The sequence below is a fragment of the Nelusetta ayraudi genome, unplaced genomic scaffold (genome assembly GCF_046127955.1).
Source record: "Nelusetta ayraudi isolate G7.1 ecotype Tasmania unplaced genomic scaffold, CSIRO-AGI_Nayr_v1 ptg000070l, whole genome shotgun sequence".
NCBI lineage: Eukaryota > Metazoa > Chordata > Actinopteri > Tetraodontiformes > Monacanthidae > Nelusetta > Nelusetta ayraudi.
Genome location: NW_027466120.1, coordinates 422,338 through 450,254, shown reverse-complemented (window position 1 = coordinate 450,254; position 27,917 = coordinate 422,338). Strand labels below are relative to the sequence as shown.

The following is a 27,917-nucleotide window of genomic DNA, read 5'->3' as shown; positions in this document are numbered from 1 at the left end:
AGCGCACTTTGCCAGGCGGGATGAATGAGCCCCTTCTTTTCTCAGGATGTGTGTGTTTAAGTCTGTACCCAAGCAAAAAGGCCAAGCGAGTGTATATTTGTATGTGTGCGCATGAAAGTATTTCTGCAAATGAATCCTGAGTGTGATGTGTGTGTGTGTGTGTGTGTGTGTGTGTGTGTGTGTGTGTGTGTGTGTGTGTGTGTGTGTGTGTGTGTGTGTGTGCCCCGTGTCCCCTGCGTGTCTGTATGTGGCACCAAACTTAACATGACATCAATCTGTGTGCAGGGAAATGGTGATCTCATTACAGGCGTCTTGTTACTGATTAAAACCTGCCGCCACAGGCACCGGCTCTGGCTCCCCCAACCCCAACCCCAATCCCCACCCCCACCCCCAGTCCCACCAACCCCTCCCTCCCCCCTCCCCACCCCCGACGATCCGTCCCTCTCTCCACCTCCTCACCCGCCACTCTTCTTGCTCTCCCCCATCCCGGTCTATTTCACACCCCCGACCACCACCTACCTGACCCCGCCCCCAACCGCACTTCCTCCCTAGCCTTGCCCCCCCCCCCCTCTCTTTCCTTCAGCTCCAGGCATTTCAAACTTGCATGTCTTTGCGCATGCAAACACCCTGCCTCTAAAGTGGAAACACACCACCGTGCACAATGTTTTCATGAATTTTTCATATCTTTCATAAACACGCCCAGCGTCACGCTGTGAGCGCCGTCTTGTGTTCGGCCCGATGGCTTCCTGTGAGGAATGGCCTCGGCGCGTTCCGACTCTCTGTCAGCGCACGCCGCACCGGGAATTGATGTCGGGCCGGCATGTTATGATGTCACGGGCTGAAGTTAATGATACATAAGCTGAGGTGGGGGGTGGGGGGGGGCACTGGCCGCGTCTCCAGCGGTGCCCTGAGAAAGAGATAGCGCCCTGATCTATCTTCATTATCCCCCCACTCTGCAGACTCCCAGACACAATGATCATAAATCTCGGCCCCGAGCACACTTCACTGACACTGAAACACAAACACTAGTAACCTCTGACCCGCCTGCTGCTACTGCCTACGCATCACGCACGCTCGCACGCCGGCTCCGAGTGCTCAGGCACATGTTCACCAGTGCAGACGCGCACGCTGAGAGAGAGAGAGAGAGAGAGAGAGCGAGAGAGCGAGAGAGTGAGTGAGCCAGCGCGTGCATGCAAAAATCCACGTCCCTCCCTCGCTGCAGCTTGCCGTCATAATTTAATAAGGCGCACAGCATGTATGACACTCTTCACACACACACACACACACGGCCACCGTCATGCACTCGACTGCCCATTCTGAGACGCGCGCGCGCGCACACACGCACGCACGCTCGCACGCTCTCAGTCATCCTGATGGCATCACACTGACTTGAAATCAACACTTTGCGGTTCACGTCACTTTAAGGGCCGATCGCTGAGTGGGTTTTCACAGCGCTCGGCGGCTGTGTTGGCCGTCTTGTTTCACTTTACACAATTGCTGATTTAGTGCCGCTATGTAAACAGTTTAAGGATCTTCGCCGGCCTTGGTAGCCTCATAAGCAACACATAAATCAAATGTAAACGAGATAAGGATCGGCTGAAGCACTTTTCTTTTTTTTTTCCCCTCCTCGCGGCACGGCTTAGCTCAGGGCTTCCTGAATATAAGGTTTCCGCCAAAGGAGAAACGCAACCGTGCCTCTTGCTGCTTATCCATTCATTTGCCCCGAGTATGTACAAGCAAAAAAAAAAAATTCAAAAACGCCTGAAAGAATATTTCTGTAGGCGTCTGTAGACCATATGTGGCCGTAAAGATCGGAAGCCCGAGCAGAGTGAGGCTTTTCTTATTAGGGAGGCTTGACTTTATCCTGGGGACATATTGAGGTCTTTGTGTTTGGGGATAAGATCTCTGCCTGTATCGAGCTAGTTACTGTGATTTACGAGCAAAATAAGTGGTGCTCACTATGGGTTTTGAGCGCACACGTATGTGGGAAGACCGAGAGTAAAGTTGAGCAGCTTTGGTTTAAGGTTCTGCTCCGCTCTGTGAGATTAGAGGGGGGATATTGAGAGATGCATTCAGTGGGAAAGGTTTCTTGATCATTAGCGCTCGCAGATGGTTTCTCCTTCTGCCGCACGCACTTAGGCTCCGTGTATTTGCACCCCCCCCCCTAAAATTTTAGCACAGCATAAACAATATGTGTACCCTCCTGCAGCGGTGAAAGTGCCAGTTGAGGTGTGCACCAACCAACCACCCACTTCTGAGGTTTGATGTGCTCGTTAGGACCAAAACATCTTGAGTGGGATTGCATTCAGTAAAACAGGGCACACGCCCAGAACCACAAACACACATTTGAAACATATGATCTCACATAGAGGGGGGAAGGGAGGGGGGGGCGGGGGGCACATTTAGGGGCACACCCAAACCTGTCGCCTTTTCTCAGCGCTGCCATCTCATGCGGGACTTCCCATGCAGCCACTGGGGCTGCTTACCTTTTTTTTTTTGTTTGTTGTTTTTTTTTTAGGAACTGAGGCTGAGTTCTGAAAGCTGTCGTATGCCCTAAAGTTTTTTTTTTTTTTTCCAGTATCTGACTACTGCTGCTTCTCATTTGTTCTCAATGGAAATGGTTTAGCTGTGTCCCAAAAGTGGCTTTGTTGACTTTCTTGAAAGCTCCTGAAACTGTCTCGTTTTCTTGGAGTTCTCTGAAACTGCAGCTAGCAGAAGAAGAAGAAGAAGAAGGAGAAGAAGCGTGAGGGAAATAATAGAAAAGATCCACACAACCAACCAAGTCCCATGCCAAACACAAATATTATTTCATGAAAAAAAAAAAGAAACAGAGCCAGCAGTGTCTGCCGGCCCTCATCCGACCGGTTGGGCATTATTACCATTCGACAAAGTGATGCAAAGAACAAGGTGGGGACGATTGAGTGGCAGAAACACAGAGTTGTGCAGCTCTTCAAATAAACATTCATTGTCAAGGGTTCTCAAACTGCCTCTACATTCAAGCGGTGAATTCAAGTCATTAAGTGAACAACCGCAAGGCATCTGAGCCTTTCCACTTGCACAAACAGTTTGTAGGTAAACTGACACTTTAAGAAGATAAGGGAGGGAAGGGGGGGCGAGGGGGGAGGAGGAAGAATTCAGCTTTAAGCTTTCTGGGCCTGTCTCTTCCCTCCAGGCGTTTTGTGGCTTGTCAAAATATGCGCTTGTATATTTGAAGTGTTGGGTCACGTGACGAGGGACGGCTTTATGAATCACCCAGCGTAATTATTTCTCAGCCAGCCAGAAAGCGAGCGGGCGGGCGAGCGAGTGAGTGAGTGAGTTGTGTTTGGGGAATGAAAGAGTGATTTTTTTTTTTTTTTTTTGCAAGCGGTCGAGAGAGAGCGTAGAGAGGAGGAGGAGAGAGAGAGAGAGTGGAGGAGAGGAGGGGGGAGTAAAGGGAGGGAGGCAGCGAGAGGCTCATTGCTGCTCTGTCTCTGCTGTCAGAAGGACTCTGATGAACGTGAACGCATCGCCATCTCCGGCCGCCTCGCCGCTCCTCTGCTCTGCTCTCCTCGCCGCGCTCGTCAGTCCGACCCAGTGAGCGACCGAGCGACTGGACGTCCGAGCGCCCGGCAGCCTCCTTCATCTGCCTCATCAGCCCCCCCGGACACGGTGAGTCCTTTCGCAGGCAGCCGTGTTTTCCTCCCCCCCCCCACGAATCCCTTCGGCTTCGGCTCTTGTTTGCTCCACTTCTATCTTATTCTCACTCTGTTGACACAGAGAAGGAGGCACGAGAGAGAGAGAGCGAGACAGAGAGAGGGAGAGAGAGAGAGAGCAAGCGAGAGAGGCTGCTGTTTTTGGGAATGGGTCGAGTCTTTTAATTGAACACAGACTGACTGTTCAAAACACTGGAGAGACTCTGAGTCAGTTTAACCCCCCTTGCCCTTCCCCTTCCTTCTCTTCCTCCTGAAATATGAGCAGATTTCCAATCTGTAAAACGTCCCAACGCACATGTTTTGTTTGTGCCTTTGTTTGTTTCTCTCTTGCTTTGCGAGCGCGAGAGAGAGAGAGAGAGAGAGAGAGAGCGAGAGCGAGCAGGCGAGCGAGCGAGCAACACGGGGTTTGTATGAAAAACTTACCCCGGCATATGTGTGAGACGGACCGCCTGCATGTGAGCATGTGTGCTTATTAGCGAGTGTTTCAAGTGTTACCCAGTGCCTGTGGAGCCCTTTATTATTAGCATGTGTGTGTGCGTGTGCGTTTGCCGTGCATTCGCCACAGGAGTCCCCAGTCCTTGACCCGTCGCTATTTTTTTTTTTTTTTTTTATAACCAACACGTGCGGCGTTTGGAAGAGAGAAGCGTCGTTTTCCACCTTTTTAGGCGGCCCAGGCTAATTCCTGTGACGTGAGGTGTGACTGCAGACCTGCTCTTGGTTTACATGGATGTTTATTCATTGTGCAGTCGGCGGTGTGTCGGCCAGGCCGGGAGAGGCTGCGGGTGGTGGGGGGGTTATTTATCGACGCTGGCATGTGCGCCAGGTTAACAGGTTCCACTTGTTACGGCCATATGCAACACAGGGCGTCGGGTGCCGTGTGATTTTGGGATCTCGGCTAAAGATCAAGGAGCTGATGTGCAGCTTTCCACTCTGCTCTGCTTTACTGCCGCCGCCAGCCATTGGCCAGTAGGTAAGATTGCTGCAGCTGGAGTCTCTCTCTCCCTCTTTTTCTTTTTTTTTTTTTCTTTTTTTTTTTTGGCTTTTGCTTTGCACCTGCTTCTTTTTCCAGCTTATATCCCCCCAGTGGGCCCGACATAAGTGTGATGGACACTTTGATTGCGGCGGATTGAGAACACAGCAGCCCGTCACAGCGAGGCTCGTCCGCTGCAAGGCCCGGCGATTTGTGTGTCACCCACGCCGCCGTCACCTGGCTTGACGGGTTTAACTCTGCGACATCTGGAGTGGAAGGAGGGCGACTCGTCCACAACCACCACCACCACCACCACCACCACCAGCCGTCTCCCAGGGCGGGGGAGTGACGGCACGGGGCGGCTTCAGCTTGGCAGCGTGTGGAAACGGGGCTTTGTTTCACTCTGACACTTTTATTAGCGCGCATGTGCAAATGTTATCAGGTGCTCACAGAACCATGTGGGTGTCAGGCCCATGAAGGAAATTAAACTTCAGTTTGTGTTGAGAAGCAAAGTGGTCCCACATAACAGTGATAAACATGTGCTAGGACATAAGTCTTTAATGGAGGACATGAGATAGAGTGACGTGATAAAGGCTACTAGATGGCTGGATTTATGACTGTCACACAGCTGTGCTGATTAACTTGATGTAGTCTATAATATATTGCTTTGCCTCATTCATCCTCATTGATTAGATCTCGAGGGGGAAAAATTACCAAGACTCAGCCTTTGACAAGGAAAGCTGCGTCTTGAGTTTGTCTTTCTTGTCTCGTAATTGTTTGTGTCGCAACCACCTGACGAGCTTTACTTTATGACGCTCGTGCTCCCACATGTTGTTGTGCCGCAGTGCACGATGGCAATGTTTTCACGCTAATTGCACCTTTATTCAGATAAGAGTATTTGACTTTCCAAGAAAGTGGAGCTTGTTCCATCTTTAGTGGAGTGGATATATATACGAGAAGTTGGAATCGTGACAACAAAAAAAAAAAAAACGTTTTGCCCCAGCTGAAAAAAAAAAAAAAAACAGCCTTTCAGCGCCAAAAGCAGAGCAGGTCTTTTCACACGCTGACTCTTTTTTGTTTGTCTTGTTTTCTGAAGAAAATTGCACAACCAGGTGTGCGGTGTGGCAACCCCACATGTGAATAAACCTGAGCTTTTGTTTTAGGCACTGAAACAGCAGTTGACTCATCCGAGTGCCTTTTGTTCTACGACGGTTCCCTTTTCTGACTCGACTCTCTTGCTGCAAATCTGGGAGTTGTTGATGCCTGTCGCTCGCTGGAATTTCAATAGCAATTAAGGCCGAGCTGCAGGGAGGGGTTAGACAGGTGGTTTTTGGGAAATCGAGGGGCTCTCAGCTGCCGCACTATAATTAGCAAGAAAACGTTCTGGACACCGTTTTCCTATGACTGGTTTTTGGAGGTGTGCCACCTTGATGGAGAGGATTTACATTTTCACGCTGCCCTTGAGGCCTCATTAAAAGAACAAGAAATCTTTTGGCACAAACTCAACTTATAAATGTGTATGGCTGTGTTGTTTTTCCTTGTGTGTGTGTGCGTGCGTGCGTGTGTGTGTGTGTGTGTGTGTGTGTGTGTGTGTTCCTTTGGTATGAGTAAAAGCCACCGTCACGGATCTCTTTCTACAGAGACACAATTGTTTCTGTGTGAGCTGAGCGAGGGGGAACCACCTTCGGCGCTGCCAGGGTGAATCTTTTTGCAGTAATTGCAAAACAAGACATTTTTCACCACGACCCGAGTCCAACAGTTGGCCGGCGCTGGAGGAGAGTCGCCGTCTTTTGAAATTTCCTCCTCTCGCTTCACTTTCCTCTCAGTCTCTCCAGACTTTAACCCTCAGAACTTTTTCTTCGCCATCCTCCGTCCTCGGCTCTTCCTGTTGTGTGTGTGTCTGTGTGTGTGTCTGTCTGTGTGTGTGTGTGTGTGTGTGTGTGTGTGTGTGTTTTCTTGTTTGGCTGAACCCACCGCTCCAGTCCCCACGCTGAGCCGCTCCAAAGAGCTCGGCCCACATCATGGAAACAGCGAGAGCTGTCAGGATGACTTCATCACGTCGCAGAGTGTTTTATGTCTCGCTGCGACCTCTCACTCTTTCCATACTTCGCTCAAACACACAGCCCGTTTTTGTCACATCTGAAACGTCTAAACAAAAGAAAACTAAGGGGGGAAGAGGGGGGGGGGACCGAAAGTGCCGATTGAGCCTCTGATGTGGAACGACTCGAGGCAGAAAAAACCCAGGCTCACCCGTAGACACTCCCGAGTAGCGGCCATGGAAAACAATACAGCTCTAAATGACAAGTGATTACACAGTGGCGCTTCTTCTTTTTTCGCGCCGTTGCTGCGGGCAACCGTGTGTCTGCGTGATGCCCCGGAGGCAGGCAGATGTCAAACGAGTTTGAAGCTGTGGAATGCAGGTTTGTTTGCAGAGACCCGAGCGTCTTTCAGGAGGTGTTCCTCTCAGAGCCATTAGCCAGACACTCGTTGAAAGACTGGGAGCTGTCAGCTCCAGCCATCAGATAATCGCCTCCAGGATTTTGTTTCCACCGTCAAAACACTCTGGCGTTGGCTGGCAAGCGCCACCAGACACCCGTCCGTCCCCGCTGGGATCCTCTTTCACCCGCCGACGTTTTAATCACTTCTTTTGCGACGGGAGCGGCAGCGTTTTTTTTTTTTTTTTTTTTTCGTCGGGGGGCCGTAGTCTTTAGGAAGAAGCGAGTCTCTGTCGACTCGACAAAGACGCGCTTTGACTGGAAAAATCCGTGTTTAACTGCTGCGGTAGCACGACTCGAGCCACAACCCTACACTTAAGCACAACCTTCTCTGCTCGGAGTTATTTCCTTTACAAAGTGGCCCGTCGTAAATCACGGCGTGAATCCGATGGCAGGAAGAGTCTGCCTCAAGGACATGCACGGTTTCAGTTTAGGGAGAAGAAAAAAAGCAAAAAAAAAAGCAAAGTGATCAGAGGATGAAGAAGAGTGAGATCTTTGCACGGTGCTGCTGGTTTGTCTTGGGCCTCTCAACGCAGCGCCAGTGCTCGTCCAGTGACTGAATGACTTCACGCCACAGAGAACGCGTTTCAATTTTTCCTCGTTTGTTTTGCGCCTTGCAGCGAGACGGCTCTGCAGGAAGTGAGGCACAAAGGCCGTTTTTCTCTGCGCTGCGGAGTTGTGAGAATTATCAATCTGAATCTCGCCGCCTCTGGACAAACACAATGTTTAAACTCCCAGTAATTCCAATTGATCTTGTTTGTAGTGGCCGCCAGTTAGCATCCTGCTGCAGCCATTGCAACCAGAATCCAGGACCGGCTGTGCCGAGTAATCACTGGTGGTTTCTTGGAATGACTTTAAACGAAAACAAAAAGCAAATAAACAACACCCAGAGAACATGAAAATAACATCGGTACAAAGTGTTACTCTGTCGGAGGATTGAAGTGATTTTTGAAATGCTCCGATTCGTTTTCTGTGACGGATTTCTGTGCTTGTTGCCTCAGAGTCCATCAGAACCGTTAAGTTGCATTCGTTGTCTACGCATCACAGATTCATGGGAACGATCCTCCTCTTTCTTATTTTCTTTTCTTCGATGAACTGATCTGTTTCTTTCATAATCCAGCCACTCAGGTAAACATGAAGAAAAAGACCCCCTTTTCTCTCTGTAAAAGTGCCTCATCTGCCGGCTCCGTCTATCTGTCTGTCCGGCTCCAGGTTGTCGGCTTGATTGATTTCGTCTCGCGCGCGACACGGCGTCCTGTGACAATCGCACTCGACGGATTATCGACACTCGGCTGTTTGCAGAAGCGAGCAAAGTAAATTTAAACTGCTGCTTTGCTGCTGCTCCTCTTACGGAATGATGGAAAGTCCCGGTAGCAGCCGTGAACCCACCCATCGCTGGCCCTGGTGCTGCTTGCCTGCCTGGCCACTTGCCGCTGCCTCCTGCATGCGCTACCCCCCTCCTCCTCCTCCTCCTCCTCCTCCAGGCTCAAGGGAAGTGGGGAGGCCCTCCATGCCCATTTGGCCCTTGCTAACAGGGGGATGAGGTCACTCCAAATTCCCCTTATCCCCTTATAGCCCCAGACGGGCTGGCGAAGTGAGCCTACCACAGGACCCGACATAAAACATAAATGGCTTTTTAAAAAGCTGCTGGGCTGATGTGCCTCATTAAAAACGCACTGGTGCCAACTTTTCTATTAATTCATCCTTGTGTTAGGGGAGTGTAACGTTACCGCGACCACGCGCTTTGAGTGTCCACTCTCTGTGTTGTTGTTGTTGTTGTTGTTGTTGTTGTTTGTTAGTTATTGTCATTATGTGCCGTTGTCTCTTTCATGCGGCGACTTTTTTGTTGTTTCAGAACATGTGGACACGTATGTTATGGGTTCAAAAGAATACCTACTTGCGTGGTTCTGTGGCTGCTCGTCCTAGCGTAGTAAAACAAAGTCACATGCACACAGTCCTTTTATTTCTCTCCTTTTCCTGCTCTGCTCTCCTCCCCCAGTACTCACAGACAGAGTGTGCAGCTTTTATGGGGCAGGGTGTGAGTTCACAAGGCAGATACCCAAATGGGCTCAACGTTGGCCAAGTTCATACTCATAACACACACACACACACACACACACACACACACACACACACACACACACACACACACACACACACACACACACACACACACACACACGCGCGCGCGCGCACACGCTCACATTATGAGCCTGAGCCTCGCTGGTAGTTTTGTTTTTCCAGTCTCTACCTCTTTTCCCATCAGCCCCACTGTGAAATCTTTAGTGGTGTTTTTTTTCTTCTTTTTTTTCTTCCTTGCCTCGGCCACAGAGTGGAACTTCTGCACAGGGTCATGGTACAAGTTGTATAAGCAGATGTAGATGGAGTGGTGGTGGTGGTGGAGGAAGGGTAGGTGGATTAGATATAAGGACATGATTATAGGCGGAGGAGGGAGACGTGCCGGTCGTTATGTGGGATCAAGGCTAATTTGAACGAGGGATGTGAGGGAAGAAAGCGAAGGAACGGGACAAAAATGGTGTGGGGGGAGGGGGGGGGGAGAAGAAGGAGAAAGATGGCAGCGCGACGGCTGTGTTGGCAGGATGGGGGTGGGTGCCTATCGGCGGCTGCTCCTTCCTGAAACGTGGCCACCCGAGCCTGCCTGGGCCCTGGAAGCACATGTGGAACAGTTTACTGTAATGGAACTCTAAATTAGTGGTGGTTTGAAGCTGCCTGCAGCAGTAGGGTGTAATTAACTGGCTCTGTTGAAAGAAAAAGAGCCAGAAAGAGAGAGAGAGGCAGGGAGGGAGCCGCGGCTGTGGAAAAAAACGAGGGGTGAGAGGTGTGTGTGTTAGTTCACATGTCAAAGGCTTTTGTTTTGTTGTTGTTGTTTTTTTTAGTGTTTTTTTTTTCCTTCCGCCCTCTGCGCTTGATTACTTTTGTGTGACTTTCCGTCTGCAACACGATGCATCTGATTCCTCGGAAATCCAGGCGGGCACGGCGTCATCTCCGAGTGCCCCCCAGTGCCCAGACCCCGTCACTGTCCCTCGCTAAGTCTCTCACTCTATTCAGTTCAGCAGTTGACCAGCAGCCCTAGATACCCCCTCCCCCCACCCCCGCCCCCGCCCCCAACCCCACCAGCAGCAGCAGCAGCAGCTATGTTTCTTTGTTAATTCCAAATTCATTAAATAATTATTTTTTTCTTTTTTCTGCCCCTGGTCCTTCCCCCGGATTCACAAGCCGCAGCAGTTCCAAATTCCTTGGCTCTGCACTTTTTCAAAGCCACATTTGGAAAAAAAAAAAACCCACACACACACACACACACACACACACACACACACACACACGCACACAAGCTGATCACACCACCCACTCATGAACTCGCGCTCGGGAAGTGAGAGGCAAAAAGAAAACACGAAGAAGAAAACGGGAGATTTACCAGGAACCTTTTTTTAAGAAATCACCCCCCCCCCCCCAAAAAAAAAAAAAAACCCTCCCCCTCGCACCGCCTTTTCTACCTTGCATTAACAGTCAACAGCGTGCACACAACTGTTGCCTTGTCCACACTTGAGCCGCGGCTTGTCGGAGCCCACTGCGCCGAGTCAAAGTGACGAGCGGGCAGCAGGAGGTCAGAGCCAGAGTGACTCTGTGGGATGGGAGCCCTGACCTCGGCAGAAGATAGTTGGAAGTGACAGCAGCAGTTAGCAATCAGTGGATCTCATTTTCCCTCTACCCCTCTACCCCCAGCGACCCCTCCACCCCCTCCCTTCCCTTCCCTCCCTCCCTCCCTCCCTCCCTCGCGCTCCGGACCCCGTGTCTGGGCCTCTGGTCCTGGGGGAAGGAGGCAGTGAGGCAGGCTGCTGTGCTAGGCTGGCAGCAGGAACAGAGGATCTCTTTATAGTGGAGTTCTGGTGATTTAAATCATATGGCATAGCCTGGAATCACTGTAGAAGTCTGGAAGCTCTTCAAAACTGCAGGAACAAGAGTGCTCTCTCTTTTTCTGTCTCTCTCTCTCTCTCTCTCTCTCTTTCTCTCTCTCTCTCTCTCTCTCTCTCCCCCCCCCACCCCCGCTCCTTCTCTTCCCCTCCCACTCTGTTATAACTTTTTCCAAACTTTTCTCCCCCCACCTTATTTTCTTTTCCCCTCGCCCAGTTCCAGTTTTTCTGGCTTTTCCTCTTCCATCTTAAGTCACACTTCTGCTTTCACATCTTTATCCGTCTTGGCTGGTGCCCGCTCACTTTCTCTGTTCCTTCCTTCCTTCCTTCCTTCCCTCCTTCACTCCGTCCTTCATTTCCTCTTGTACCTAAAGTTTGCGTGTACTTCTGATCTGACCCAGTGGCAGTGCAGGCACTGCCCCGAGGGGAGTGTTTAGTGTGTGACACACTAAGGAGGAACCTGACTTACGCGAACAAAGCGCCCCGTGTTGTTACTCTCTGTGACTTTTCATGATGTTGCATCTGCTGAATTTGCTGTCACAGGGGAAACAAAACCAACACATTTTCTGCCTTCTCCCCTCCAGGACAGCGACCTGCATGACTCTCCCACAGCTGAGTCCCACCTTGCCGCAGTAAAGCAGAGGCCCCTGAGTCGCCGCCGCCGCAGCTTTACGGGTGTCTCCAGGTGTCCGGCGAGCTCTTCACATCAGCCAGCCGCTGGGACGTGGCCTGCTCGTCGCCATGGCTACCAACAGGGAACAGCAGGTGGGTCACATGACTGGCTTCCCACCTGCTGTCTACCCCTTCGCCTTCAACTCCATGCGGAGCCACTCCCCCTTCGACCTGCTGGCCAATAGCAGCCTGTTTGGAAGATTTGGTGCCGACCTGCCCAAGGAAATGGCCGCCCTCTGTAAGTGATTTTTGTGACTGTGCTTCCTCTCCTCTCCTCCTCTCCCCTCCCCTCATCCCTCCACTCCGCTATGTGCAGTTTCACATTCCCGGCCGTAACTGCACGCGACCCGTCTCCTCGTACCCAGTAAGTCAATTAGGAAAATATGATCCCTCGGATTTCGGCGCGTTTCGTTTAATTCTGTGGCGATGGAAACATTCTGGGTGTGTTTATAATATAGGAAGATGCAGTATTTATGGAAGAAAAAAAGTGCTCCCAGAGGAGCGGCCTGGAAAACGGTCCACTTTCATCAATACAATGATCACTCTGCTACTGTGGTTTCCCTTATAGACGGTGTGGCTGTGACCACAAACTCTGGCTCAGCCTTCACTACCTTGTGTGTGTGTGTGTGTGCGTGTGCCTCTTGCAAGGCTTTTGTGTGTGTGTGTGTGGGGGGGGGGGGGAGGGGGGGGCAAGCGAACCCACAAGTCTACAATTGGAGACAAAACAACATTCTTTCAGTGTCAGGCGACGAGCGCTGGAAAACATTTCAAAGGGTCAACGACGCCAAGTCATAGACTCGGCCAACTGTTTGCGCAGGATCGATGCGGGAGACACACCCACGCTTGTCTTTGCAGGGAAAGGTGAGCGGAAGCCGCAGCGCTCAGTCATCCTGGTCGAACCCGGTGCAGCTTGGTGTCGCTCCATGCAGTGTCCGACCTCTCCACAGGGGGCACTGTTGTATGCCAAAGCAGTTAAATGGCACCGAGTGGTTCATGGAACACAGAGATGAGTTCTGTGCAATTGAACAAAACACACACACACACACACACACACACCCACACACACACACACACACACACACACACACACACACACACATTAACAACATTGGAAGCTTGTTTCCTGAAACACCTGCAACAGTTGGACGTTGCTGGTGGTTTTTAAATCAGCGCCGGGGTTCAAGGTCAGGCAGGGCGTTGAATAAGGATGAAGAGGGGTGGAACGTGGCCTGGGGAAGAATAGAAGCAGCCCTTTCTCTGCGGTCAGAGCGGCAGGTGACGCTGAAGCCGTAGCTGCGGTGTGTGGCTTCTCCATGGTGGGTCTGCGATGGGTGTGGGTGGCAACATCTGAGCGCAGAAGCTGAAAGCCCGCCGCCCTGCTTCTGTGTATGAGTGTGCGTGCGCGTGCACGCCGTCCCCCTCCCCTATCACAGCATGCCTGAGCACCTCTCCAGCCTTTCAGCCGTCAATCACTGCCTCCCTCCCCTCTCTTCCTCCTGCCGCTGCTGCCCACCTAATCCCAGAGGTATTTTCATAGAACCAGAGCAAGTAGAAAGAGAGAGAGAGAGAGGGGATGGGAGGTGGAGGAGGGGGAGCACCTGGGGGTAATGTCCTGGTGTGGTGGAATCCCAGAACACACCCTGCTAGGAAAACACACAGATACACACATACAAACACCTCAGCAGAGACACTCTCGTCACTGTGTGTGTGTGTGTGTGTGTGTGTGTGTGTGTGTGTGTGTGTGTGTGTGTGTGTCCCTCCCTCCCTCCCTCCCTACTCCTACCCACCCTTCCTCCACCACACACACACACAGACACACAGACACACACACACACACACACATTGGACTTTTTATGTGAAAACTAATAAAACATCCCTGATGCAGTATGAAGATCCCACAGCACTGACAGATGGATTCTTTTTTGGGGGGTTTTCTTTCATTTCTTTTATGTTTTTTTTTTAAACACTGGCATAAGTTTAAGCAAAACAAGAACCAAAGCACAAACAGACGCAGGCAACCACATGCACCGGCGCCTCATCAGGAGCGGCTTGTACCGACACATCCACGCTGGCACAACTGTTGTTTGCAAGGTTTAGGGGCAACGGTTGTTGGGTTTAAGCCTTCTGGTTTAAACCCAAACAAAGCCAGGGTCATAGATTAAGTCGGGATTATGAAGACAATTAGCTTTGAGTCAGTCGTTTTCCTTTTGGCTGTGGCTATCAGATTAGCTGATTGGTCTTTGCTGAGGTCTGTGTACTTGTTAAAGATCTTGAAAATTGAACTCCAAGTCTTTCGTTTTTCATAAAAAAAACAAAAAAACAAAATAACCACAGCAACCAAAAAAAGAACGCAGTATTGGATGACTGAAAGAAAATCTCAGTTTAAGTAGCGGTGACTTGAACTTTTTATTTGTTTGTTTTTTTTATTTGGTTAAAAGTTCACTTCAACCTTACGGTCACAGTTGCTCTTTTCTTCTAAGCCTAAAATGCTGCCGCAGCTCTTTGTGCTTAGGCTCATACGAAAAGTCATCACATTAAGCTTTGGACTCTGCATGTTGGCTTTTAAAAACCCTCCGTTTGGTGTGTCCACTGACAAGGAATGTTACAAGTCATTTTACTGACAGCAGTCTCATTCCTCACTCTCTTAAACGCTCGCGAGGAAGACAAAAGGCTTCAGTTTGGACATTCCCCAGGTCCTGTTTTTTTTCTTCTTCTTCTTCTTCTTCTACTTCTTTTACAGGACTCGGCTGAACAGGCCGGCTCATTGTTGTCAAAGATGTCTGTGGGCCAGACTGAGAAAATACCTCCCACGTAAAGGTACCAGGGCCGCGCATGTGTCTTTGTGTGCGCGCGGTAAATAGGGCAGCATTCCTGCCGAGTGTCAGCGCAGCGTTGTGCGATCGTCATCGGGACGGTAGCCCGGGCGACGCCTTGCTCGGCTGGGCGTGCCCACTGCGGCGCCGCCGCCGCCGCGTCACAGCGCCGCCCCTGGCGACGCTCCGCTCCGGCACCAGCCTGTCTTTTGGACATACCTGTTTTGCACATAGGTGGCAGGAGACAGGAGATGGGGCGGGCAGACTGTGTTTGCACACGCAGGCTTTAGGAGGCTTGACTCATACATAACCCCAGGTTTGCACAGATTTCTTCTTCTTTTTTTTTTTTTTTTTTCTAGCACTGCAAGTTTAAAGTATGAATGAAGTCCCACTGACTGTGCGAGGGGCAGTATCCGCGCTGCCGGCCGAGTCTCTATTAAGGCGCAAAGGCATCAATTCATCCATGAGAGGGTCTGACGGCAGTGTGCAAGCGAGGGCTGTTATCAGTTGATCCCTGTCATTATGGGAGCCCTTCAAACAAACAGTTGGAAGCCCATTAAGGCCACTTACTATGTGATAACATCACCGCTGAGCCCTGAAACACCTCTCTAAGCTTTCACCAACCGGGGCCGGAGCCTTGGCCCCAAAGCCAGCCATGGGGATGTTTTGAAAAGCTCGCAGGTCATTTCCTTCGACCCACACGGCTTGGACTGAAATCCAAAGTCCCTGGCTGGGCTCAGCGTATCAAAACGCACTCATAAATATGTGTGCGTGTGTCTGTGTGTGTGATCAATGAAAGTTAATAAGAGACTTGGCCGCAAGCTTTGTCAGCTTCATCACAGAGGGATGAAATTAAAGCGTTGTATTAATAGATAGGAATGAAAAGCATGTTGGGGCCTGTTTAAAAGCAGCCTCAGATGGCTCGGCTGTGCCTCCAGTGGAGACAAGTTCAATTACAAGCACACACACTTTGCACAAGAGAGTGTGTGTGTGTGTGCGTGCGTGCGTGCGTGCGTGTCTGCAGGACATATGCCTTTTTTTAAGGGCACATGCGAATGCACACAAGTGCCACACATGCACAAACACTAGCATGCTAGCTCCAAGGTATATAGGCAGACAGCTGTATGTTTGTGTTGTAGGGAAAGAGACTGTGTGTGTGTGTGTGTGTGAAGGAGGTAGAGAGAGAGAGAGAGAGAGAGAGAGCGCTCGGCGACATACATTTGGAAACGTGCACGCCCACATACACACACATACACATATATACACAAATAGAACGGTTGCTCCAACAACAACAACAATAAAATCTCCATGCAGAATTAAAAACATGCACTGCATTCACACACACACACACACATACACTTGCACACATGCGCTCGCACAAGGAGGTCATGTTGGCTTTGGGAGCTCAGGGAGTTGCGCCGAGGAGCCATTTTGGTGGGAAATGTGGTATGAGAGGGAATGTAAAAGCAAAGCTTCGACGGTGGAGGGAGACAGCGGGGAAGGACGTCGACTGGTGGAACCAAGCCCCTCGCCGCTGGATGAGGAGCAGAGCACAAGCAGCACTGAGTTGCTTTTTTTTTTTTTTGTTGAATTGATTTTAATAATTGCCAGCGTAGGGTTTCCTTTCAGCTTGGAAACAACTCGACTTGAACAGAACTAGATTTGTGAATGCAAATAGTTTGTTTTTCCCCCAACATTATTTATTGTTTTAAGTGGCAAAACAAACCATGGCTGCCTGCGCCATCTGTTGGCTGATACTGTGTATTTGTGTGTGTGTGTGTGTGTGTGTGTGTGTGTGTGTGTGTGTGTGTATTTGTGTGTGTGTGCGTGCAAGAGATGACAAAATGTGCGGCCCTGCTTGGCTGCGTCCCTGATCTGTCAGTGGGACTTGAGGCTCCTCTGCATCCTTGCTTTCATCTCCCTGGGTGACCGCTGGCCTAATGGCGACAGCCCCTCAAGACGCTGCTGCCTTTCTGTTTGGAAATCGATCCCCTCTCCCCCCCCTCCGCTCTTTTTGACTTCTCAACCCGCTCTGTCTGCCATTCACTGGATGAAAGCACAAAGCGGACGGACAGGGGGAAGCGGGAGGAGAGAGACGGGGGCCCACTTCGCTCTCCAGTCCATTTCATCACGTGACCCGACGGGTTTTTCTGTGATGCTGCGGAATCGCTGCTCAGTGATATCCTCCTAAAAGCCCGGTTAGCTCATGCCCTGTTTTTCTCGTCTTCCTCCTCTCTCCCCCTCTCCGTCTTTTTGTTTCACATTGGATTTCCTCTTGCGATCCCTCCCTACGCAACTTGGAGCCAATTTTGCCTTAAGTGCTGGAAAACTTGCTGGAACTTTTGCGTGTGTGTGTGTGTGTGTGTGTGTGTGTGTGTGTGTGTGTGTGTGTGTGTGTGTGTGTGTGTGTGTGTGTGTGTGTGTGTGTGTGTGTGTTTGTTTGCGTGTGCCTGCATGCCTGCCTGCCTGCCTGCCTGCCTGCCTGTGTGGAAAGTCAGCGAAGGTTGCAGGCGAGGGAGAGGCCACTGAGTTTACTGCAGCGCTGACATGATGACAGATGAAGATAAAGAGGCTACTATTAAAAATGGGAGGGTTCTGTCTTCAGATGAGCCTTTGTAGGCTCGTGCGGAACGGAGGACGCGCAATGGCGAGAAAGGGGAAGGGACGGGCCAGCTGAAGGCGTGGGAGGGCACGAAGGCACGTGAGGCGGAGGGGCGGGCGTTTGCCGTCAGGGGGCGGGGCCTGCGAGGAACAGGAGGATGGCCGGTCAACCTAAAAGAATCTCTGTTTTGCTTTTGTTTGTTTGTTTTTTTTCTCATCTTCCCCGCATTAAACACGAGTAGCGAAAAGTCCTGACGGTGCAGATGGAGGAGAAACAAACAAGGCCGAGCTGAAAGATGGCCAAGACTGATCTGAGCGCTCGTGAAAAGTAGCTTTGTGAGTCTCTCTCCCGCTCTCTCTCGCTCTCTGTCTCTGCGGAACGAGCATGAGAACAGAGGCCGACACGGTTGCGGCCGCCAGAGTCATGGGTGCTCTCACGAGCCGCCCGCTCCCTCTCCCTGCACCGCCCCCCCCCGTCCCTGCGCGGTGACATACGAGGTATCTGCGGAGAGATATATTGTGAGAGCGCGGCAGATGAGTGGATAAGGTTACATGTCTTGTCACAGCGTAACATGTGTAAAGGCCGCGGCTGGTAAAGCACTTGATGGATGCGATGGGAACGCTGAGAAGCGCTCGCAGCACATCATCATTTCAGCAGCAACAGAGTTTCATAAAAAAAAAGAGCAAGAAAGAACCCCCCTCCCTTGCTTTTCCACGTTTCTCACGTCTTTTCCGTTCTTCTACCTGAACGAGAACCCGACTTCTGTAGATTATGCGAGCACGTCCGCAAGGGCGGGTTGAGGAGGAAGGGGTGGGTGGGTGGGTGGGGAGGGGGGGGGGTCTCTGAGCCGGTGTTCGGTGTCTCTATCATCACCAGCACTCTGTTTCAGCTCGTCCACACGCTGCACACATGCTCACATCGGCTAAGAAAAAAAAGCTCCACATTCCTCTTCTAAATCGGGGGACGGTGGGCGGGGGGTGCGGGGGTGTGTGTGGAGGTGGGGCAGTGGGGGTGGGGGGCAAGAAATAAAAGCTGTTATTTATTGCCTCAAACACCAGTGTGTCGTTGGCTGGTCAGGCCTGGAACCTGAAAGTGTGTACACAGAGGAAGTGGCAACAATGTGTTGTGTACGTCTTATCTGTAATTGGCATCAGAGTGTCAGAGGCTTGTAAAAGCAGCGGCTTCCGGGGCCCCCGTCCCACGTGGCGCTCGCTGCCGCCCAGCTGACTGTGCACATGAAACGGACGAGGCATGCCCGCCAAGCGCAGAGGAGGAAGAAGAAACGTTTGAAAAGAAAGAAAGAAAAAACAAGAAAAAACGTCTGGCGTTTTTATTAATCGCGCACCAAGTCAAGTCGGTGCCGTTAAACGTGATTGAAGGCAGCAGTCACACAGAATGACCTGCGAGTTGGCAGCCGCTGAAAATGAAATGTTTCCAAAACCAGAAACAAAAGCAGAGCGCTTTGTCAACTAAAACAGATCGTGCAGTCGGGGAGAGGGAGGGCGAAAAAAAAAATGGCCACAGGGAACCTGATGAAATGGAGAGAGTATTTGCAGAAACGGGGGGGGAGAAAGAGGAGAAGAAAAAAAATGAAAAGAGGGAGCGATGGAGAGACTTGTGAGCCAGAGAGTGAGAGAGGCAGAAAGAGGAGGGAGGGAGGGAGGGAGGGAGGGCAGGATAAGTTTGGGGGGAAAGTTAGTGGCCCTGTGGGGGTTTCTTCTAGAGTTCAGTCTCTCTGCGGCTGGGGAAGGAAGACGGGGAAGGAGGGGATGGAAGGAGGGGAGGGTGGGGAACAGCCTGGGTCAGCAGCAGTATGGAATATGTGTAGATTAGATGTCTAAACTCACTGGGCGAACCCTCTGAAGAGCCGGACGACTCGCAGTTCACAGCGCCGCGTGCCAATAAGTGGTGGTGGGGGTGGGGGTGGGGGCTGAGTTATAGCCTCCAACGCAGCGAGACCAAATGTCAGAAACGGGAGGGACTTTGATGGGGTGGATAATTTTCTCCTCAAAACAAAAGATTTTTCTCCCCCAGCGCCGGCGAGTGAAAAAAAAAGAAATGGACTGTTCCGCTGCTGGCGGGTTTCACCCAAACGTTGCTGATGTTGCATAGAACATTTAAATACCAGAGGATGAGTCAGGTTTTTTGGGGGGGTGGGCGCTGCGTACAGCTAGCGGCTTGGGGAAGAAGAAAAAAAAGAAAAGAAAAAAGAAAAACAGACAGGAAGGAGACAAAAGTATGAGTGTGAGAAGAATGCCTGTGGAAAACCAGAAATGTGACTCGGGGCAGTTTGAGGATTTAAGCTCAACTGTGTCCACAACACGCTCTGTTTTCTGCTTTCAATTAGTAAGTTCATCTAGCTTCAGTGTGTGTGTGTGTGTGTGTGTGTGTGTGTGTGTGTGTGTGTGTGTGTGTGTGTGTGTGTGTGTGTGTGTGTGTGTGTGTCATCATAGCATCATATTTATTCATGGCTTATGATCCGTGTGGACTACAAAATAGCTCTAACTTCCTCCACTTAACAAAAGAGCTGCTAAATCTTAGATCCTGTCTGTCACCTACAGACACACACATACACACACACACACACACACACACACACACACACACACACACACAGTCCAGCGGCCCGCGATGACGTGTGACTCGTGTGCCAGTTTAAGAAAATAAACAGCGGTGCCGGTAACCGAAGCCAAAAAAAGCATTTGGGTCAATAAACATTTAAATCAGAAACATTTAAGAACAACAAAAAAAAAAAGGTCAAGAAAAAGAAAGAAATGGCCCCTGACAGAAATGCGAGCGCATGGTTTCTCTCAGACAGGAAAAAGAGTGAGTTGTTAGACAGAGGGGGGAAGGAGAGAGGGTGAGGCTGGGGGAGGAAGGGGCGGTGGGTGTGGGGGGGGAGGAGGGGGAGGGGGGGCTGCTGTGTGTTTATGGAGAGCATAGCCAGCAGCACAGATTGACAGGAAATGTTGTCTTTTTTGCCTGCTGGGCTGTACCACTGGTGCCGCTCTGACGGGGGTGGGGGGGGTGGATGAATGGCAGGCACACAGGCCAGAGCCCTTCTATTATCATATATCTCCCATTGTATCAGGCTGTTTGCTTTAGCTCGGCCACACTCTATTCATCTGCCGAGCAACAGTTAGCACCAGTGACAGCCTCTTTTATTTTTTTTCTCCCCCCCCCACCACTTCTTCTTTTTTTTTTATTGGCCACAGACCGCCTATTGATTTCCTTTGATTTAGCACCACCGAGAGGGCCCTGCCACCTTCTAAATTGAATTGTTTCAGCAGTTGCGCACAGTAGCGGCTGCGCTAGGAGTTCCTCCCTCGTACGATACGAGCGCTAATGTCCCGTTGTCACGGGGGTTGTTTTTTTTTATTCCTCCCTCGGACGTCGGCGGCCTGCTCGCCTCTTTTCGGGGAGATGTATCACAAACGAGGTCAAGTGAACCTGGGAGACGTGTGTCCTGCACATGGTGCGTTTGTATAGCGGGGGGGGGGGGGCATTTGTCTGTGTAAATGGACGGCGGGGATTTAGCCAGGCGGCCGCCCTCATTCATCACCTCCTGGAGCACTGAGGGGAGGACGGCCAGCGCCGGCCGTCCCTCGCTGCCCTTCCGCTGGCTGGACGGACAAACGGAGGGACGATGGCGGTGCTTCGACCCACCGCTGGCTGCACGAGGCTCTCTCTCTCTCTCTCGCTCTCTCTCTCTCTCCCAGTCCTTCCTCCCTTCCTCCCCTCTGCCGCCCTCACTCTCACACATACTCACGCCAGGCCAAGTGGCTGGACTTTAATATGGTTATGATTAGAGGCCGGGGCTCAGAGGAGAGGGGAGGGGGGGAGGGGGCTCATATTTACTGCTGCAGGATTAGATTGTGCAGCCGGGGGGTTTGAGGGAGGGAGTTGGGGAGTGGTGGTGGGGTGGGGGGGGCTGTTTGTTTTGCGTTTTGAGCGGAAATATGAATACAAAAGCGGCGCAGACAGAAAAAAAACAAGAAGAATAGAAGTCGAGTTTTTGTCCTTCGGACCAAATCACTTCTTTCTCAAGCTGCTGGCCGGCCTCCCCCCCCCCTGTCCTTCTCTCTCTCTCCCTCCCTCCCACTCTGGCATTCTCGCTCGCTCGCTCGCCCGCCCTCCCTCCCTCTCTCTCACTCTTTCTCTCCACCCCCCTCTCAGAGCGCCGTGCCGAGGCAGTTGGTTCGCTCCGCTGTGTCTGGGGCTCTGCGAGAGCTGCGAGGGAGTGAGAGAGAGAGAGTGAGAGAGAGAGAGAGGCTGTAGAGAGGCTGTTATTTAGGTCTGTTACAGCAGACGGGGAGCAGCTCGACCGAGGGCAAAGGGGGGGAGAGAGCCGAGTCAGTCAAGAGTCACAGCCCAGCCCAGCCCAGCTCAGCTCAGCCCAGCACAGCACAGCACAGCCCAGCACAGCACAGCCCAGCACAGGCAGGCAGGCAGGCAGGAACCAGATCTGCATTCCAGCTGAGGAGAAGAGGAGGAGGAGGAGGGGAGAGGAAGAAAAAAGAAGGCGGGTGGGGGGGAGTAGTGAACTCCAGCATCGGGAGGAAAGCAGAGCGGAGCAGGGAGAGTGGCAGGCTAGCAGTGTTGAGGGGAGCAGGTCCTGCTAGCTGTTGCTGCTGCTGCTGCTGCTGCTGCCGCTGCCGCCGCTGCAGTTTGTGGTCGTCGCTGACGCGAGCGGAGAAAACCGCGGGCTGCGCCCAGGACTCGGAGTGGGTTTTTCCTGCTGAGGGAGTAGTGGTGGTGGTGGTGGTGGTGTGCGTCGGCGGGGGGTCCTGCCATGTTCGACTGTATGGAGGCGCTGGGAATGGGCCCCCGTCAGCTCTATGATGTCACCAGCCGGGGGGCCTGCATGCTGCGCAAGGCGAGCCCCTTCTTCGCCGGGTTGGACCCCTTCGCCTGGACGGGCAGCGCCAGCGTGCAGTGTAAGTGGCGTCCCGTGCGTGTGTGTGTGTGTGTGTGTGTGTGTGTGTGTGTGTGTGTGTGTGTGTGTGTGTGTGTGTGTGTGTGTGTGCGTGTGTGAGTGAGTGAGAGTGTGTGTCACACCTTCATGTTTTCCCTCACTCTCCTCTCTCCTCCTCCTCCTCTCATCACTGGCTTGCTGACGCCTCAGGGATCAGCCTGTGGTGGTGGTAGGGGGGTGGGCTGGAGGGGGGGGGAGTGGGGGGGCCTTTAAGAGAGGAAAAACAACACACACTGGGACAGACAGTCCCGTCCTGTCCTCCTCCTCCTCCTCTTCTCCTCCTCTCTTCTTCTCCTCCTCCTCTCTTCTCCTTCTCCTCCTCTGCTTGAGTTGGTGGGTCCGAGCCGACGGAGTCAAGTTTCAGTGACGATGTGAGCCACCTGAGGTTTGACCTTGCCAGGTGCTGCTGTGTACTGAAAACAAAACTGCCAACGAGCCCCCGAGAGCAGGAAAAAAAAGAGTGAAATGCTGCGTTGAGTGCCGGCAAGCAAAACCGCACCGCTGCCCCCATTTTCTCATATGCCTGTGCTCATTCATGATGTGGGCCTGGCACTCATGAAAGCCTCTTTGACACGTGCCATGTTTTACTCTGCACCATGTTGAAAGTTCCATGCTGCTGCTGCTGCTGCCGCCCTCGCAGCTTTGAGTTGAGTTGTGTTTATGCCCCGGGATACAAGATGGATAATAATATTCCTCTGAGCTAAAGAGCCATGAATTAATAAGCAGATTAATAATTTAATGGGAGAAGTGGCTGCATAAATTAGAAATGTGGAATGCATAGGCGGCCCTTTGGAAACGCCGAGAGACGTTCCGCACGCCGCGGCTTTCCTTTTCATTTGCCTTCCTCCCGTCAGCCTGCTCGTTTTTCTTCTCCCTCCCTCCCGGTGGCTGCGACAACAGACGAGGCTCCGGCCCCCCAACAGCAGGCCCACCGCTGCAGAGACAAAACTGGGCTCCATTTCCATACACTTCCAGGGGGCCGCCGCTGCTGCGAGGGAGCATGGGAGAGCAGAGTGTGTGCCTGTGTGTGTGTGTGTGTGTGTGTGTGTGTGTGTGTGTGTGTGTGTGTGTGTGTGTGTGTGTGTGTGTGTGTGTGGTTGTTATGGTGGGAGAAGTGTGTCCGGCCAGATATGACAGTGGAAAAACAAATAGAGGAGAATACCAAGAACAAGGCGGAGGAACAAAAAGCTGAACTGTGTTTTTCGGTGAAGTTCAATCCTTGTTTTTTTTTTTTTCTTCCTTGTTTTTTCTTCTTTGTGTTTGTTCGTCCTGCTTTTTGTTCCTTTTGACTGGCTTGTTTTCGGTCCGGTGGTGGTGTGGGGAGGGAGGGGGGGGGGGGTGTCATCTGTCTTCATTAATTGTGAAGACACCAGCGTTTCAGTGGCTGTCATGCACACTGGCTGAGCTTTAATGAAGACAGATGCCCTGTCACAGACGAGAGGGGGGTCAGGGTGTGGGGTTGAGGGGTGGGGGTTGGGGGGGGGGGGGTCCCAGCCAGCCAGCCAGCCTGGGCTGCTCGCCGTAGCTAGGGGGAACCCTGATGATAACAAGATGAGATCTGTTTATTTAATCAATCAGGCCTCCGTTGTGGCCCCCCCCGTTTAACCAATTCACACGCTCACCCTCAGCAGACACGCACATGCTCACATCAATTAGGCCTCCGAATTCCTGAGGTACATTTTTTTTCTTTCTTTCGGGTCTTTGTTCCATAAAATCAAAGAGATTAAAAAAAAAAAAAAAAGAGCAAGAGAGAGAGAGAGAGAGAGAGAGAGAGCAAAGAAAGTGCCCTGAGGGAAGGAGAGCCGAGGCCAGCGGAGCAGAGCAGAGTGGAGGCCGCTCCACTGGTCCACTGGTGCACTGGTGCACTGGTGCACTGGTGTAGTGTTTCAGGCCCTCCGAGCCCAGTCACCTCTGTAAACAAGGCTGCCCTATCCCAGCACGAGGAGCCATAATACCTCTCTTTACCCAAGCAGTTGCCCCCCTTTGTCCTCATCAGTGAGGCTGATGAATTGATGTTTGAGGCCGATATGTCATTAAGCTGACCCAGCTGCACAACAGCCAGGACCTGCCCTGGCTCCCAGTGTCTAACACACACACACACACACACACACGCACGCACACATATCAAAAAACAAGCACTGGGATTTATCACACAGTCATTCGGTCTTGGATCGAACTGGTTTTATTTGGTCTGCAAAAGTTTGTCAGTCTCAGTCTGGAAAAGTGGTGTTAGTGAAACTGGTGTTGTGGGTCTGGTATACTAGTTTAAAAAAAGCAACAACCCCCCCCCCCCTCCATAAAAAATAAAATGCCAACAAGGTTGGTTTCCCTCCCAAGTCTTCCACCAAATGAGTACATCCTATTGTCCTGGCCATAAATCTCCCCTGGTGATAAGTGTCACTGTTGTTGGCCGTCAGCCCGTGACACTCACAGGACTTAAAAGTGTGTGGTCAGTTTTCCTGTTTTTTTGTTCACCGGCAGAGGGGACCTCAATGTCAGAGGTTAGTCAGAGGCTACGGCCCTGGCCAATGTCAGATCCACACCATGTGTGGCGGCCTTGTCGAGCCGCTGAAAAGAGAGTGTGTGTGTGTGTGTGTGTGTGGGGGTGTGTGTGTGTGTGTGTGTGTGTGAGGGTGGGGGGGGGGGGCCTTTTCAACCAGCTCGGCTTGTGTAATGCTCTTAAGTGCCTCCTACCACAGAGCCGATAGTACATCTGAGCTGCCGGGGCCGTGTAAAGGATAATGGACACAGATTTAGTCGTACGTCAATGGGAAGTGAATTAGTCAACTGCCAGGGAAGCCATTTGAGAGAGAGCCCGCGCAGACCAATCCCCAACTCTGTCAATGTTCATTTGCGTAGAAGAATGATGCAATTACGCGGAGCCGTTCTCCAGGGTCACAGGAAGGGGAAGTGCCTTTTTGTTTTTTGTTTTGTTTTGTCCCCCCCCTACCCCCCCACCCACCGCACGAGAGTGGTCCAACCTTTCCAGGCGTGTGTTTGTTGTTTATCTCGATATCTTGCAAGTGTCGCCTGCAAGAATCAAGCGGCGATAATGTATTGCTGGTCTAATCAATCACCATGCGCTCGTCGCCCTCTGTCCTGCTCTCTCTCTCTCTCTCGTCCTTACACACACACACACACACACACCTCTTTTGTTTTCCCTTAATGTGCTGTTCAAATGTGACTCGAGGAGCTAATTGAAACGGGGTGGGGGGTGGGGTGGGGGGGGGTTATATCTTGGCAGCAGTGGTGGAGAAATAAGAGCTTCCTGTGACCGCTGGCACATTCTGGCCCTGATCATTTTCTCCCTGATGGAAGTCCGCACTTATTTCATTATAATTACAAAAGATTCAATTAAAAGATTAGAATGCCTAAGGGGAGCGGACTGTGAATAGATAGCGGTATCTTGGCGTGGAGGGGGGCGGGGGGGGTGGCTGAGTGCAGCGTGTCAGGGTGGGAACTGGTGGGAGGGGGGGCATATATTGGCGCGGCCACAGTTCCTAATGAGGACTTTGTCAGTGCAGTTATATATACATAAACCTTGTTGATCCCTTCAAGATAACGTCAAATGAATGTGCTCAAGTTAAAAGGGCTCGAGTCGTCAGCTGGTCCAAGGTCACCGAGTCGTAAAGGATACGCCTGATGGGGTAAAAGGCGAAGACTGTGACACCAATAAAACCAAATTAGGTTTACTATTCAAATAAAACCTAAATACACAGGTTAGTTCCGCGCGATGAAAGGTCTCGTCACCGATTGTGTTTGCGATGCTTAGTAAGCTACAAAAGAAAAAAAACACGAGCTGATTTAAATTGCTTGTTTGATTTTTACAACTTTTTTTTTATTTTTTGCATCATAAACATTTATATGGGATGAAACTGCTTTACTACAACAACTATTTACAGTTCAGTATCATGGCCCCGGCACCTTGATAACAGATCTGGCTCAGCTGAGATCTCGGCCCCATCAGTGGGCATTACAGCCTATAAATAAACACACTCGGTTCCTGCAGTTGCTGAGGTTATTTTTCTTCTTATTCTCCTCTTCCTCCCCCCCCTCCCCCGCCAGTCCTCCCTTTTACGTGTGCGTTGGCTTCTGCTCATGCGAACGTTTCAGCTCACGCTTGCATAAATAAAGGCTGCGGCGATGAACTTGCACGCTTGACGTCAGCGCTCATGTCTCGCCGGGCACACGGCCTACCGGAGTGGATTTCACAGGTGCGTGTTGGAATGCGGCCCTGCCTGCCCCGACTGCACTTTACTGCCCCCTCAGCCACCTCACTCACACCACTGGAAATATAAAGCTCATCAGCCACCACGAGCGGATCAGCCGCTACACAAGCCGCACAATTGCAGCAGCTGCGTTTCCATTAGACCCCTAGAAAACCTAGATATCGCAATAAAAACCTGGTCATGGAAACAAACCTCGGAAAAACCTTGCAGACATCACTAAAAGGTTTATACGCTCTCGTGAGGTGGTTTTTAAGACGTATTGATATTGAGCAAAAGTACCATGGAAACACTTCTTACTCATTTACACGTCACCGGACGTGATGCACGGGGTCACGTGACCAGTTCGCTTCAAGTGAAAATGGCACGTTTGGACGGAGGAGGAGACAGAATGTTTTTTACAAGTAATCGGAGAGAAAAATATAACGATGTCGAATAGTCTCCTGCTGATAACAGCGACTGCAGCAGTAGTGACAACTGAAATACAGTAGCTGCTCCGAAACGCAAAGTGTTTTGTACCTCCATCCTCCTCCAAGCGGGCTCTGAGTGGCATGAGATTTTATCAGAATTATGGCTTGTGCGCTTCAAACCATTCAATGATGGAAACACCTGCAAATGTACTTTGTCAAACTTTTGGAATCGTCGCTTTTAATTTGCGAAAAACTGTAATTGAAACGCAGCTACAGGCAATTTGCAATTTTTATTTTTATTTTTTTGGAAGGAGGAGGTTTTGCAATATTTCGCAAGATCCCCTTGCGCTGCATGGCGCCTTTCAATGAAACTTTGTGCAATGATACATTACGGAACTGGCTGTGAAGCAACAACAAGACTGCCAGTCTGCCTTGCCTGCCCACCCCCTCCGCTTTTTATATCAGCTGAGCATGAAAACGTGGACTTTTTCCTACTTTCACAATAGTTTGAGGTATTCCGTCCACACACCAGCCGCTCCTGTGGCTGTTTACTGAGAAAAAGCCTCTTCGCACTGCAATCTGCTACGACCTCCCGGGCGGGTGGAGATGGTCGCATTGTTCACCATCGGCATCGGCTGAAACGTGTGTGCGACGCACCTGAGAAAAATGTTGGTAACCAGACTGTAGCCAATGTGTGCGGTGCTGCTAGCGCCGTCTTATTGACTGACAACTTGGCTCGAGTGGGGGGGGGAGTGGGGGGCACAGGGCTCCGGGCAGCCAAGCCAGGATTAGAAACTCAGACGAGCCCAACTGTCCTGTCCCGTGTGTATGTGTGAATGGACCGTGTTTACCCAGCCGACAGTGTTTGGCAGGGAGTGGAGGGCCGGACGCGTCGTCGCAGGGCGGCAGAGTGATGGTGGCTGACTGGGAGTTGGCGCCGCCCGTCGTCACTCTTTAGCAGGCAGGTTCGCTGATGTGTGCCGGATTCTAATTCTGGGAATCATTTCGGTTCCTTGTGCGTGCGTGTGTGTGTGTGTGTGTGTGTGTGTGTGTGTGTGTGTATTATTAGTTGAGTTTTGCTCTCCCACGTCGCCGTCGTGACCGCTGGGAGGGAGAGCAGGTGTGTCGAC

At 51.4% G+C, this 27,917-nt stretch overlaps 1 protein-coding gene across 4 annotated transcripts in view; it reads left to right on the top strand.

The window, feature by feature from the left end:
- The window catches only part of rarga (retinoic acid receptor gamma a), a 45,818-nt gene that overhangs the window by 2,786 nt on the left and 15,115 nt on the right, over positions 1-27,917 (top strand). Inside the window, exons 2-3 of one of the 4 annotated variants that reach the window (XM_076042354.1) lie at positions 3,481-3,652; positions 11,679-11,999. In XM_076042354.1, coding sequence (XP_075898469.1) covers positions 11,831-11,999 — 169 coding nt within the window. In that variant the 5' untranslated portion in view covers positions 3,481-3,652; positions 11,679-11,830. Of the gene's footprint in view, positions 1-3,423; positions 3,653-11,673; positions 12,000-21,403; positions 22,114-27,917 lie in introns of those variants that run through there. The other 3 variants (XM_076042355.1, XM_076042356.1, XM_076042357.1) reach the window with 3 other exon arrangements.